The sequence below is a fragment of the Parasteatoda tepidariorum genome, chromosome 8 (assembly GCF_043381705.1).
Source record: "Parasteatoda tepidariorum isolate YZ-2023 chromosome 8, CAS_Ptep_4.0, whole genome shotgun sequence".
NCBI classification, from domain to species: Eukaryota; Metazoa; Arthropoda; class Arachnida; order Araneae; family Theridiidae; genus Parasteatoda; species Parasteatoda tepidariorum.
In genome coordinates, this window is record NC_092211.1 from 84,840,216 (window position 1) to 84,855,705 (window position 15,490).

At 28.0% G+C, this 15,490-nt stretch overlaps 1 protein-coding gene across 1 annotated transcript in view; it reads right to left on the bottom strand.

The window, feature by feature from the left end:
- The window catches only part of LOC107448084 (RNA polymerase I subunit RpI1), a 59,000-nt gene that overhangs the window by 34,069 nt on the left and 9,441 nt on the right, over positions 1-15,490 (bottom strand). Inside the window, exons 5-14 of the mRNA XM_043046507.2 lie at positions 14,590-14,794; positions 12,689-12,884; positions 11,020-11,151; positions 10,800-10,940; positions 8,949-9,169; positions 7,625-7,838; positions 5,696-5,949; positions 4,734-4,842; positions 3,667-3,750; positions 1,116-1,286 (exon numbers count right to left, since the gene is read on the bottom strand). Of these exons, the coding sequence (XP_042902441.1) occupies positions 1,116-1,286; positions 3,667-3,750; positions 4,734-4,842; positions 5,696-5,949; positions 7,625-7,838; positions 8,949-9,169; positions 10,800-10,940; positions 11,020-11,151; positions 12,689-12,884; positions 14,590-14,794 (1,727 nt within the window). The remainder of the gene's footprint in view (positions 1-1,115; positions 1,287-3,666; positions 3,751-4,733; positions 4,843-5,695; positions 5,950-7,624; positions 7,839-8,948; positions 9,170-10,799; positions 10,941-11,019; positions 11,152-12,688; positions 12,885-14,589; positions 14,795-15,490) is intronic.

Consider the following 15,490-nt stretch of genomic DNA (forward strand, 5'->3'; position numbering starts at 1 on the left):
TTTACTTCAGATTCATTTAGTTGAATTCAAAAGAAAAGGAAAAAGCGTGAGATAATTTAAGAAAACATTTACACATTCTAAAATTTTAGTTAATCAGGTTCAAGGTCATTTCAAAAGATTTAAATTCTAGGTTACCAAATTTTTACTGTTACTAGTGATTTTACTTGTTTTTAATGTTAATGAAGTGTACATTACTTTCAATAATTTGAACATAGCATTTCTTTTAATAAAATATGTACATATTAGCTACTAACATTTTGCAGTTTTTCTTTTTTAAACGATCTTTATAGTTAGAACCTTTTCATAACTTGATTTATTTTAGTCCCTAATATCTCTTTAAATAATAAAAGTTTCCAATTTTAAGTATGCAATATAAAAAATTCCGTTGATAATTTTTTTCTCCGAGAACAGGAAACGAAATAAAATTATTTCTAATAAAAATTCTACATATCTAATTTGTTTTGATTAAATACTTTCTTACAAAAATCATGTAACTTAAATGAATGAAATTAAAAAAAATTTTTTTTTTAATACAATTTAAATTATGACAACTAAGTAGATGATGAAAAATGAAAAATACAACTTCTCCTTTAAGTTAATATCATAACACAAATACATACTATCGATCATTCATTTGATTTTCACCATTTAATAAGTAATAAACATACAGATACCCCACGCATTATATGAAAAGCTTTCAAGTAATCAACTAAAGGAAAATGGAAAATCCCATATCAAATTGGGATGCAGAGATGAGGAGTGCTGGCTTAATAGCCATCTTCTAGCTATCACTCCTGACAGCTAATCAACTGGTCTATTTTACTGGCCAATAAAACAGAAGTTTACCTATCTATGTACTGGCTGGTTTATCAGTCCATATCAAATAAGAATTGGTCAATCTTCAGTTCTTTTACATATTTTAAATATTTAATATTGAGTGTCAAACAGTATTATAAATTGACTATTCAACTAAAACCAGAAGGAAAATCCGAAAAAAAGTAAAAAGAGAATATATAACTAGGATGTCTTGGCGTTATGGGATTAGTGGAAGAATGAAAAATACTACAGCCTCCAAGACCGAAATAGAAAATTTTCTAACAAGTATTTCAACTCACCTCGTAACATATGTGTATTAAACTGTATGGAGTTGGTCCAACTTGTGCCTTATCAATGACGCCACACAATAACTCCCCCTTACGAATAATGACTTCAGATTCAGACATTGCATCACCCGTTAAAGGTGTCCCACCAGCAAGCCACTCACGAGAAGCAGTAGTTTTCCAATTCTAAACAAACACGTTTTATTTTTAAGCAATATATTCAGAAACTGATCATATATATTAATAATGATATTTCAAAAATAGAAGAAAAACAAGAGGTAAAGCATGAAAAATAATGATAAATTTGATTTAAAAATAAACTAAGACTATTTTGCATTAACTTACAAAACTTTTATTTAAGTGATGTGAGGTCGTTATATCGTAAGTGTCCAAAAATAACGCAAATATTAAATCACAGCTAAAAATACATGTGGCCAATTTTAAAGCAATTCAGTAATAGCTCAACAGAAAAATTAGTAAAAACAAAAATCTATTTTTTTTCTCTTATGTAAAATTATCCTTCAAAATACTATTTCACTGACCACCTAGAGATTTAGGATAAGAATTCAGGATGTGATGTCACCCTTCTTCTGATAAAAGAGGATTCAATGTGTTCAACATTTATCATGGATTAACATGAAATCAAATGACCATATTTCATTTGCTATACTGAAATGAATGGTTCAGTGAGGGCATTTTAATGGACATAAAAATAACATAGCCGCTATGAAATAGCAAAAGTAACATTACGCATCAGTAATTATAATGGTGAGAGGGTAGAATTAAACAACATAGACAAAATTCACAGCAAGTTATTTAAGTTTTTAGCAAAAGTATTAATAAATCAGTAGTAAATAAAGTAGTCAGAAAATATACCACTTCAGAAATGTTCTAGAAAAACGGACTGCTAGCCATAAGATTTTAATTGGAAAAAGAATAAATTACTGCACACAAATCAGAACATTAATAAAAATTGAAATATTTAGGTAGAAAAACTGACTATAGAAATAACATTGAATAAGAAAATTTAATTAGTAAACAAACTTAATAAGCTAACTGAAAAGTCTATACAGCCAACATCTGACTCGATCGGTTTTAAAGTTTTATTTTATAAGTTTTTATATACATTTTCGGTAGTGTACTTTTGGTTGAATAATGAATAGAACAATGCGAAAAGCACGCTTTTGCATAATACATGGCGAAAATTGACATGGTAAAGAAGAGAAATATCATTTTTGAAAAGGAAAAATTAAGCAGTTTTTACACACACACTCAATGAAAAGAGCAGTTTTAAGGGCTTTTAAAATACGAAAATCAAAAATAAAGCACCTTTAAAAAACGCTATGCACCATGTATAACAATAATTATCGGAAGGAACAAGGGTTTGGTTGGTATCAATAAACACTTTTTTCAATCTCATTTAAACAATGTTTTCTAAATCAAAGAATTATTTTTTTTACTCTGAAAAAGACAACTTATTACTTAATGTCTCAACTCTGTCATACGTTTGTACCATAACTTTTTGCATCAACTCAATATACCTAAAAGAAACAATGAAGTGAAGTATTTAAATTATGCATTAAATTTTAGAAACATTTTCGGACTTGTACCAATTAGAACTGAATTTAGTTTTAAGTCAGAAGAGCTGGCTGCTGCTCCTGTGAAAGTAATTAATACGCTTATTGAAGAAAAGGTTAGTTGGCATGTTAGCTTATAAATCTATGATAGAATATTGAAAGTAGATATTGGTGGTGCAATAATTTTAATAGATGCTAAATCAATATTTCACTCAAAAAATATCATTTTTGAAAATAATTCAAAATATTAATAAATATAAATACAAAGAAATAGTTTAGATTTCTATTTTAATTATAATTTCATGTATGTGCGAGTGCAACAGGGTTTCTACTCAATTTCAGAATAGAAAAAAAAAATTCCCCGACTTTTCCAGGTGTATCAGGTAAAATTTTTGAGTTTCATGTCAGGTTTGAATGAAAATCCATAGCATATTTCATCTATACCATGCGATTTTTCTCATTTGTAACATTAAATATTAGATTTTTGGAGCAAAAACATTTAATAGAATAAGAAAGGAAACATGGAAAAGTTTCACGAAAAAAGGAATTTTACAAAATAATTGTAATAGATGTTAGAATTTCTTAAATTGAATCTCCATAACCAATAACTGTTATTGAAGACTGGTTATTTTTTAGGTATGATATAGGAATTTTCTAGATTTTTAGAAAAAAATTGCCGCTTTCCCTGACTATTCCTCGTTTCTTAAAGTTAAATTACCTGCCAATTCTAGGTTTTCCCTGACTCTGCGCAATACATTCCAAAATAAAACTTTTAAGCGTGTTAACTTAGAATCTAAGTTAAATGTGAAACAGAAATTGGTGACAATTAAATTCTTAAATAAATGTAGAACAAAATACAATAAAAAACTTTGTTAAACTTATGATTATTGTTAAACTTATCTAACTAATTGAAAAAAATATTTGATTAACAAGTTTTTATACAAACAATTAAGCAGTGTAAACTAATAAATAGTAATAATAATAGTTACTTTGGAAGAAACCTTTGCCTTGCCTTCAACTGAAAGAGGCGTTTTTCCCTCAGGGATCAGATTAATAATTATGCTTGATACAATCTAAAAAAAGAATAACAAACACATAGGAAACATGATAATGTAATCAAATAAAATACTTAGTACAGCAAATAAAAATGACTCAGACATAGAAAAAAAAAAACCTTCATAGTTCAAAAACAAACACTTTTTTTTGTAAATGTTACAAACAATGCCATATTTTTTTTTATTAGATATTTTACATCCAAGTTAAACAATTTTGAAATAAGTTTCTAACAATTTCAGAGCAAAAGCCAGACATTTTTTTTTAAAAAAAATATAAAACGGTTTAATTTTTTTAAGCTATTAACAAGACCTGAATTAATTAATTATACAGCTACAGTTTACTCTCAATATCTCGAAAACCTTGCTATGTCAAAAAAAATAATATTTTTCCCCTTGGCATTACACATAGTGTTAATTTGAATTCATATGTCAAAGGGTTTCTTCTCAAAACCTTCCTATGTCAAATTTTTTTCTAAATAGAAAATAATTTTCTTTTAAAAAAAATTCAAAATTTAAATTTGTTGTAAACCAATCCTTTTCAACTATCATTACTATCAACTATCATCATTACATACATATTTAAAAGTAGTTATTCTTATGTTTCACGACTCTACTTTTTAGAGCAATATTTAAGAATATATTTTTCGACTTTTTAGAACATATTTAGTTCTGAACTTGCTACCTTGAATTTTTTTTAGCATCCCTTCAACTTTGAGATATATTGAGTACACTGTAATTCAATTGACTGCATATAATCACTTTCATATTAGCTAAATAGTAAAACTTATACGTAATTTATGTGCAATTTTATTAAATTTATACTTTAAGGCAAAGTTAGGTTCTGCCAATTTTATTGAAATATTTTTGATTTTGATGGACCTAAAACCATATTTAGATCTATATAAAAATTTTATACAAACGAAATTTACCACTCAAAACAAAATTTACAACGATACATTAATACGAAGAATTTTATTTCAGAAAACAGTAATATTTTTTACCTGTTTTCCTGACCAAAGAACTTGTGGCTTTAATATGGTGGGAGGAAGCAGTTTTAGACGTTTCTTGTTAAATGACATTGCACTATACAATAACTCATGATAGTCTTCTCTAAAATAATAATTAAATATTATTATATCAATAACATTTATGAAAAGAGAATTTTAAAATTAAGAAGAAAAAAAATTATACAAATGTTCTTATATTATCAATATAACAGTGATATTGAACATATGNCTATACAATAACTCATGATAGTCTTCTCTAAAATAATAATGAAATATTATATCAATAACATTTGTGAAAAGAGAATTTTAAAATTAAGAAGAAAAAAAATTATACAAATGTTCTTATATTGTCAATATAACAGTGATATTGAACAAATGGAAACATTGGCTTCAAAACAAAAGAAAATAAAGAAGCATAGAGCATAATTTAATTTACAACAAAGAGTGACACGGAATATAATTAAAAATGAATTTTGATCTGAATGACAGTAGGAAGCAAGTGAACTTCCTCCATTTTTACACGGGTCTTATGCAGTTAAAACACTTTTATTCGTAAATTTCCTTTCATGTAAATAATATTTTGCGGAAATAAAGGAAAAAATATATTTACATATTAAGCTTTGAAAGCATTAACATTGTAGATTTCGATATAGTCGGTGGTTGTTAAAAATATATACAGATTAGGGGATGGGCAATTTTCTTCATCACAAAAAAAAATATCACTCAGATTTAAGAGCACAAACTTTATCTTTTATTCAAACTTTAAAAAGAAAAAATAAAAATTTGCAACTAGAAAAAAAAATGGTAAATAAAAATATATAAATACTAATGCAAGAAATAGAACAAGTAATTTCAGCTCAAACTGCTGACAAAGACTCATAAATTAGGATGCCCTGGGTTATAAGGACCCAGAGAGAGAACACACAATAAAAAGAGATTGATTAAGCAGAACATACTTGCAAAAGAAACGGCCCCGCATAGTGATAAGAACACCAGCAATAATGTGATCTTGAATGAGACCACCCAAGGGGGTGCCATCTTTGGGTACAAGGTATTGGTGGTTAACTCCCACCATATGACGAGCTTCTGATTGTCCGAGAAGAGATTGTGGTAGATGAGCATTCATTTCATCACCATCAAAATCTGCATTATATGATTTGCAATTAGAATAATGCAGTCTCAGGGTCTTCTCTCCAGGAAGCACACGGGCCTGATTAAAAAAGAAAAAGTCAGTTTTTTGCTATCTATAAATATTTAGAATCCATATTGAAATGCATAAACAATATAAAGACAAAGATATCAAGCAGTGGAGATCTGCTTTCATAACGACAAACAATTTTCTGCATTTAATATTGAATGCTACAGGAATTTAATATGATAACATGGTGCGCAGCCAGATTTTTCAACAAAAATAAGCACTTTTCAAGCACCCAAAAATATTTTAAATCACTCCCAAAAAAACATCATAATTAGGATCTATGCAGTAGTAAAAATTATTTTTTTCCTACCGTTTAAAGTTCTTCACTTATAAACATAAAATCAGTAAAATTCAAAAACATTTTCAAAAACAATCACGATAAAATTAGTAGTTTCTGATAAATGTTGCAGAGAAAATTGTAAAAATCATGCATTTTTTGTAATTTAGAAAGACAATAGACACGGCAAAGAAAAAATATCTATTTCTAAAAGATAGAATATCACACACTTTTCACAAGCTCAAATAAAAAAAGCTCCTTTAAGTGCTCTTAAAAAACATGCATCAAAAACAAGCACCTTTAAGTTCTTTTTAAAAATGCTACGCACCCTGGATAGTTGAACATAAAATATTTTCCGGAAAATAATGATTTTTTTAAAAAAAAATAGAGGAACTATTTAAAAATTTGTAAGGAAAATCCTGTATAAACTTTAAAATGAAGGGATGTTATGATTGCAAACAAGAAAATGAAATTTTCACTGAACCTCAAAGAAGGGAATTAAAAACCCTTGTTTATTGCTTCCTTTTCAGTCTTCAAATAGTTGGAATGCACATGCATTGATCACTCTCACCACCATTAATTTCTATTGATTTTCATTCTCCAAGGTTCCAGAGGGGTGGCGTGGCTTTAACAAAACTGATAATGAAGACATGGATAGAAATGAGGTGGGTATCACTAAATTGACTGACAGCCTGTGTGGCTTTAAAGGAGAGTGCAGAATTTCTTATCCTAATTCTTGCAATAAGAGGTGAAAGATACAGAACATGAAGGCATATTTCAGCCACTTACCATTCAAGATATCTTGCACCACTTCTGAATTATCTTAAGATCATTTTAAGATTTAGATTAAGAAAGACTGGTTTCCTAAAAGACCATGAAAGTGCTCCATTAATTAACAAAAGTGATGCTGCTGACAACAGAGTAGAAAATGACTGGAATTACCAAACAGAACTCAAACATCTTGGTTATATGGAATTTAATGACTTTGTTGCCATTGATTATTGTGCAAAATGAAGCTCCTGATGATTAATTAAAGAAGCATCATCTGCTATGGGTTACTTTAAGAAAATATGTAGAAACTCAGCCAAATACCTCCGAGAACACTAGATGAACCTTCAGAGAGTGTAGTTGAGATATCGAAATTTAACTTTATTGTGATTTGGGGATAGGGCCACATTTTTACCAGCGTAGGAGGATGAAATTATATCAGTGAAAAGGGAAATAGGCTGGAAAATCACTAAAAATACACTGATGGAGAACACTGTATATGTATAAATATGTTTCTATGAAGATTTTCATTTGGAAACATTTGTGAAGAAAAGGACTATTTCATAGACTGCAGAAGAAACTCTAAGAAGTTTACATTAAAAAAATTATAATACAAAATAAATAAAGTTTAAAAAGATTTACCTTATGCGCCATAATACTAGGCTTATGTAAAGTGGGTTGACGATTCAACAGTAACATATCTCCATTTCTCAGATGCCTGTGAACAATTTTGACTCCACCAAGAACAGGATTAGCAGGCGGTGTTAGAAGCGTGTTAGCGATGGCATGTCGCTTTATAGGTTCATTATCGGTTAATCGGACTACCCTCCCATTTTCATATTGTACCAGTGTAGCCCTGTAAAAACAAATACACATTAGTTACCCATAAATACTGTTTTCACAAGGTAAAACTAAATATTAATTTTAAAAAAATCTCAATTAAAACTTTAATTACTTTTATTCATAACTTGGAGTTCAGTAATTTATTAAAATTTTTACAACGATAATAACTGATACAAATATAATTACAAATCATTATTAGTAAACATGTGATCTTATTTTAAAAACTTTAAGATATTAACATATAAATAATTTAGAAAGCAGATTAAATGCAAATGTAAAAATAAAGTTACAATTAGGGTTGTAACAAATAGTGATTTAGTCTAATACCGAATATTTGGTCAAATAGTAACATTTTTTAAAATCATCAATAACTATTTTTATATAGAAATAAGTTTAGTCATTATTGAAATATAATCAAAACTTATCTGTATTATTGGTATAGGGGAAGGAAAGTAAACTTTAATAGAAATGCTTAGAATAAAAAAGATAATTAGATATTAAGATACTTAGAAATATTTAAGATTAAAAAAAAAATGATTAGCAGCTATTTAAAAAAAAAAAGAAGAAAAAAAATATATATTCTTAATTCTGATAACAAAACGTTACTGCTAGAAATAACATTTTTCGGAAAGAAATATATCCATAAAACGTTGAAAGAGATAATATCTAAGAAACTGCTTTAGAAATGCAACACAATCATAAAAATGAAGATTAAACAAAATAGCAAAAATAAAAATCAATCTTAATTTTGGGAAGAAAATTTTAAAGATAAACATTTCAGTTCTCCAATTAATGCATTAAAAAAAAAAAAAAATTACCATCAGCGTCAAATATATANATATATATATATAAAATTCATTTTGAAAAAGAAAAAGCTAGATATGAACAAAAATAAAAATCTTTCTTAAATTTTTAAACAGAAGAGTTATGCTAAAAATCTTGATCTAACTTTTATACATTGTTGTATTTTTAATAAAAGGGAGCTTAAACAGATGACATCTTCAAACATTTTGCTGCGATCTGCGAAACTCCCTCATTCAAGTTGTTGTATGAACCAATTTGGCAGATACAGGAGTTAGCAGCAGTAAATGATTAAAGTATTAGAAGTAAATAAAAATATTACCCAGGATGAACATTGGGGCCATTTTTTACAGCTCGCTGCAATCTTTCAAAATTTAGAATGCTTACAGGTTCTGGGAAGGTTAGTTTTTTAGCAAATACTAAAGGTACTCCAATTTCATTCACCATGATGTAAGGATCTGGAGAGATGACAGATCTGCAAGCATAGTTCACTCTCTTTCCCATCATGTTCATACGAAACAAACCTTCTTTCTTTTCTAATATCTATACATAAAAAGAACACAGTTTAATTTTTTTTACTCTACAGGAATCTAAGAGCATTAAATTTTATATCTCAATAAATGTTTAAAATAATTTCCCCTAAATTAATTAAACAATAAAAATAGAAATAAAAGTCTAAATAGAAAAAAAAAAATATGCCAGAAGGAAGAGGGGATGTAATTTTTGGCAAAATAAGAAATTATTTGGGTGCAACAACAAAATTTGCAACAATTATATAACTTCTAATAAATAATTCTTTTCACATTTTTAACATAAATAAAAAAAAAAGTCTAAAAAGAAAAGAAAAAAATATGCCAGAAGAAAGAAGAGATGCAATTTTTGGAAAAATAAGAAATTGTTTGGGTTTTACTTAGGCAACAAAACTTGCAACAATTATATAACTCCGAATAATTTTCCGATTTTTAACATAAATAAAACGTCTTAAAAATATTTAAGTAAGATTAGTTAGGTCCAGCATTAAAATAATTTATTTTTTCGTTGTTTGTTTCAGTTGGAAAAATAGATCAGTATTTCGTAGATGTGCTGGTTTATTCAATTATTATTGAAGCATTTTTTTTTTTTGTCATCAAAAATAGGTGAACTGCTGTTTTCTTTTATACACTTTATTATCAAGTGATCCATAAATCAAAGTAATTTTTATTACTTAATTACTTTGGATTAATTATTTAAAAGAGAATAAGAAATCAGGTGAATTTGAAAGTTAATTTTTCCTTTTATGTGTTTCTCAAAAGTGTACTTAATAAGTTTTATTTATTTATAAAGAGTAATAATTTGGAATATTGAGAAGTATCCTATATTTTAAGATACGCTACAAGAAAAATAACAGAATAAATAACATTTCAAATTAGATTTGGCTAAAATTTTTCAATCATATTTTTGAAATTGTGTAGCATTTTCTCTACTGTTTTTAACTGAATCATTTTCAAGTATCTACAAAGACAACTTAAAGTACAAAGAATTTGCATTTTTTTTAAAGGCAACTACAATTTTGGATAGCATTTGCTTGTTTTCATATTCATACAAGAATATAAATAAAAACTTAAATTATAATAGTTGTATTTGAACAAAAATTTACAAATTTCTTGGGAGAACATTAAAGACAAATAACAATATTTAAGGGAACTTAGAAAGCATAAAATTAAAATACTAAACTTGAAAATTCAATATTTTAAACTCTCATAAAAAAATTTTTTATGGGTCATTACACAGGAAACAGCATATAAATAAACCTCAAGTATTAAGCAATTTTTATTGCGAATATCTTTCTCAACAACTATGCTAGTGGCTGAATGGACATAATGTCTTTTGTCTACACTGACATAAAGTAGTAGCAAACCATCATCGAATTTGATTTGCTAATTAGTTGATCTACTAGTATAGTATTATAGTTAACATATTTTTAAAGCAAAAACACAATTTTAAATACTTAACTGTGATTCACTAACAGATTTATTAACTGACTTAATTAAAAAATGTCTATGAAACAAGTCAATTAAAAAATGTTTATGTAAACAAGAAATAAAACTTTCTCCCATATATATCGTTTTGTTATTTTTAAAACAAGCTAATATGGACCAAAAACAGTTATTAAAATAACAATGCTTTATAGTACCTGTTTAACACCTTTTGTTGTTGCTCCTTTCTTCTTATTCACTTCACTATCATAGATCTCATTGATATGACTTTGTAACTGAAAATACGCATTGCTAAATTTCTCTGGATTACTTTTACCTGGAATTTTACTAACCATTTCCTAAAAGGAAATATTTAAAATAATTCATTATTATTTTTTTAAACATAAAATTCCAATGTTTAAGCAACTGCATCTTTACTTTTTCATTTTCATCCAGGACCTCTCCCTTTATAAGTTGCAACAACTTGTTGATGAGTATACAGTCTTTCAATACTTCACAAAATGCAAGCGTCTGGACATCAGCGTATTTTCTCCCATGCATTACATTTAGCTGCAACAAAAAATAACTCCCAATTATTGGAAAAGAATTTTTTTTTTAAAAATTGAATTTGGTTAACATGAAACAAAAAAGAAATATTTTGATTCATTTTTAAATTGTATAATTTTGTGGCCTTTAATCATTGTTAATTGGATTTCTTTGACCCATTTTTCTATTTTTACATGATTTAATGCCAGTAAAACACAAATATTAGAAATATGCTATTGAAGATATTATTTGCCACAAAGAATTTTTGAGAAATAATAATGCATTTAAAGTTTCAACAATCATCAAAAACATAATACTGTGAAACCGCTCAGTAGCTACCAGTCTCCGTTGCACAGTAAAATGGTTGTTGGTGAATGTTCGTAGAGGTTAACTTAATTGACTTCAAAAATTTCATCGAAGGTACATAATATTTTGCACAAGATTTTAATTTTAGTCAGTGTCATTTTCTTGGTGTGGAAATACCACTTCCGTTGGTGTTACGAAAAGATCTATCAATGAATAAAATTTAGCTTCTATAAAATTGATCCCAACTGCCATAATTATGTGTAAAAACAAATTTACCAATTATGAATAATAAAGATATTTTAGATAAATAAACAATTATGTTTATTATTTAAGGAGAAGAGGTTTATTTGAGACGCTTTTCGAAAAATAACTTTCTTTTCTAATCTAACTTTCAACACTGAAAGTAAATCATTGAGAGCATTGTCTTTAGATCACTCTGACTGCAACATGAGGTTGTATCATCAAAAAGAGCTCCCTAAATAAGAGCCTCAGACAAATATTTTGAATACATTTTGATCTACTTATTTGTTTTGGTATTTTTTCAAGTTCCTTCATTTGACCTCTTCCTCATTAGGTGCAGAGGTTTTGCACGGTGACTGGGAAAGATTTTAATGGTCTCTCCCAAAGGTCTTCTATCTGCAGTCTATGGAAAATATTATGTGCCTTCCAAAAGTGGTCAATACATAGGTTTTTACTGTATGTTTTACTGTATAATGCAACTTTTGCTTACTTTGGCCTAACTATTTTATTTCTCTGAGATTAAAAGCATTCAATAGATAAAGCTAATGTACCACCTCCTTCAGGTTATTTTACTGAAAATATTTAAAATAAAGCTGAACTATTGGTACAAACTGGCCACAAAATTTTAGCTTGCTGAAAAAGATTTTGAATTAAATGTCATATAAAAAATCATTTTAACAATGAAAGTAAAGCTAATTTGGATATTAAATCTCCCTTATAGATAGACAAAGATTATAAACAAAGTTTGCAGCTTGGGAAAAGCTACTTTGTCACATTGCAGCCTTGGGCAAAAATTACCCCAAGATATCAGTTAGAAGCAAAATACTAGAACAATTAATTTCATAAATAAAACAAACATAAAATCAGTACAATGCATTAAGTGTTTATGAAACTGTAAAATATAATTTTTCTACAAAATAACAATGCAACATTTATTTTTCAATACCTGGATCTTTATTTTAGAAACAAAAAACAGACAAAGAATTGATTTAAAAGATTTATTTTTTTCACATACCCGTCGAAATTTTGAAGGAGGAACAATTATCACAGTCATGAAAAACATGTCAATAGGAACACCAGAATAACTTTCAGGCACATCTAAAAGTTTGTAGATGTGTTTGAGAAAAATTTTGTCATTCTTCCATAATAGCAGTAAATGTTTCCTGGCTTCTTCAGCAGTAAATTCTTTAGTAAGATATTCATTAGCTCCACTATAAGAAAAACAAAGAATTAATAAATATGCTGTTTATATTTTCATTATTTAAATTCAGAGGTGCCAATTTTCCAATTACGATGAAATTATGATGGAATCATCACAAATCGAACACACCATAAAGTGTTAACTCAAATTCAAACACAGCAATAACATCAAATTAAAAATTTCGAACCACCATCAAATGATGCAAAATTACGAGTGAATTGTTACAAACCAAAATCATCAAAGAGTGATAACTCAAAAACAAAATTTGATGGTTATAATAATGTCCTATTGAAAATATCAAGATTAGAAAAACCACATTAAGTGAGTCAAAAATATTATACATAACTGCTGATATACTATCAACGTTAAATTATGATGGAATTGTCACAAATCCAACACTGCGTAAGAAATGATGGATCAAATTTTAAATTTGCTTATCGTAAAAACGTATTAAGTATATAGGAAATAATTATTTTTAAAAAAAAACTAACGAAAGCAGCATAATTTCCAAACGTAACAGCAATCCCCATGCGTCTTGCGGGTTTTTAAGAACAAATTTAATTGAGTTAATTGAATGTATCAAACCTTGGTAATAGAGGAAAAATTAATAATTTATAAGAGTTCATATAACACTATTTATTCCAATAATTTTTAATAAAGAATAAAAATAAACAGTCTGAAGTTCATCCATCTTTCTATCTGTTATGGATTCTGCAACCAAAAACCTTTTTCCAGTTAAAAGTTTTTTAAGTCACAAAACCATGCCAGGCTACAGTTTTGCAAAATTTGACTAAATGGTCAAATAGAGGAAAACAAAACTATTGCATGAGGAATGTGTTGGATGAGGAAATGTTAGAGCAAAGATAGCATGATTGGCACTTGGCAAATCTCCCTGATATTTCCAGACTTTGGCTCAAAAAATCTCAACTTTTCTCTGATTTTTTTTAATTATTTCCTAATTCTCTAAATTTTTCTTGTTTTTTGACTTTCCAGGCAGCGTAGCAACCCTGATAATTAAATGTACAATAGTACATATAACATTAACGAAATTCATATTGTGTAATTTCAAAGTATAAGTCTAAATAATATATCACATTATATAAACAATTTATTATTAAAGAGAAAATCATGCACTACTCAAAAATGTTACTGAGTTACTCTCTTAACATCACTTTACAACTAGAAATTAGGCATATTAAAAAAAAAAAACAAAAAAACATTTTGCTATCAAAAATGTTTTTTTTTTTCCCCTTCATTAAGTGAGCAAAAGTATGAAATATGCATGTAAAAAGACGCATTTTAACCAGCAGTCTTCTCTGCACAATGAAACCGGCTTTGCCATGTCTTTAGATAGGGAAATAGTAAATTAGGAAGAAAATACTCCAATTTTTCCCATTTACTAAAACACCAGTGGGTTAATTAAAGCAAAAATGTTTAGGGGTGTTTTGAAAACACATAATAATCAGGAACATTAGGACAAATAATGAAAAAAATATTTTGAATCAGGACAACTACAAACCCAACAATCATATCAAAGAATTACAAGAAGTATTTTTACTCATGTTTAATTTAATACATGAACTATATGTTGTGTACTATTAAACAGTGATCTTGAATAACAATTTAGCGCCGTCAAGTTTTGCAAATCTATTTTTTAGGAAACAAAAACAAAAATTTAACAGAATGAAAGAAATATTTTAAGATTTAAAATTTACCGAGTCCCTCCAATTCCAGGTCTTTTGCCACTATCAGTGAAAACAAATCTGTTATTGTTTCGTGTGATTTTTCTCTGTGGCTGTTTGCAGTAAGGACAATTTCCTTTGGCCCCCATCATGTGCTGTTTCACAAAAGATTTTACAATATTTCTCCTGCATTCTACAACACTCTTGACATACAGGTTTGCATCAACAGAGTCAGCATCTAATAAGGAAAACAATTTTTATAATAAATAGAAACATTTTTAACGAAAACATCTCTCATACTAATATACATATTAGAGAAGGAAATAAAAGAATGCACATTTCAGAGCTCGAAATTAGCAGTGGTCTGGGAGCACTAAAATTTGACTAAAATAATTATCACTGGTCCAAAATAGCCACGCTATATTGGTTTTTCAGAGCTATGCAATTGCATTTGGTAAAGACACTGGAGAGTTAGGGGTTGTGAGTTTGATCCTTGCAGCTGACTAAATTGGCTGGTATATGCAGCAAGGTTTATGCTAAATCTGTCGTGGCTGACAGTCCTTGAATTGATTCAGACTTTGTCCATGTTGTCTGACTGTGAGCAAACTTATGTGAAATTCCTGCCTCTAGGCTTTTAATAGATAGAGCTCTGAAAAACAAAACTATGTGCTTGGCTACAATTGGGTGGAGTACTTTATCTGTGTTCTTGTCACATAGTGTGTTTCATCACATGTGTGAACATTACACATCCAATGTATTGTAATTTTTCATGTAAATTTTCCTAGTCCTAATCAATTTTATTATTTTTTTAATACATGTAAACCGACAAGTAAACCATGTTGATACATGTAAACCGACCAATGAAAACATGTACAGAATCAAATCTCTTTGTTACTGATCTTTTGGACAAGTGACGAAAGTGTTTTAATTCCTA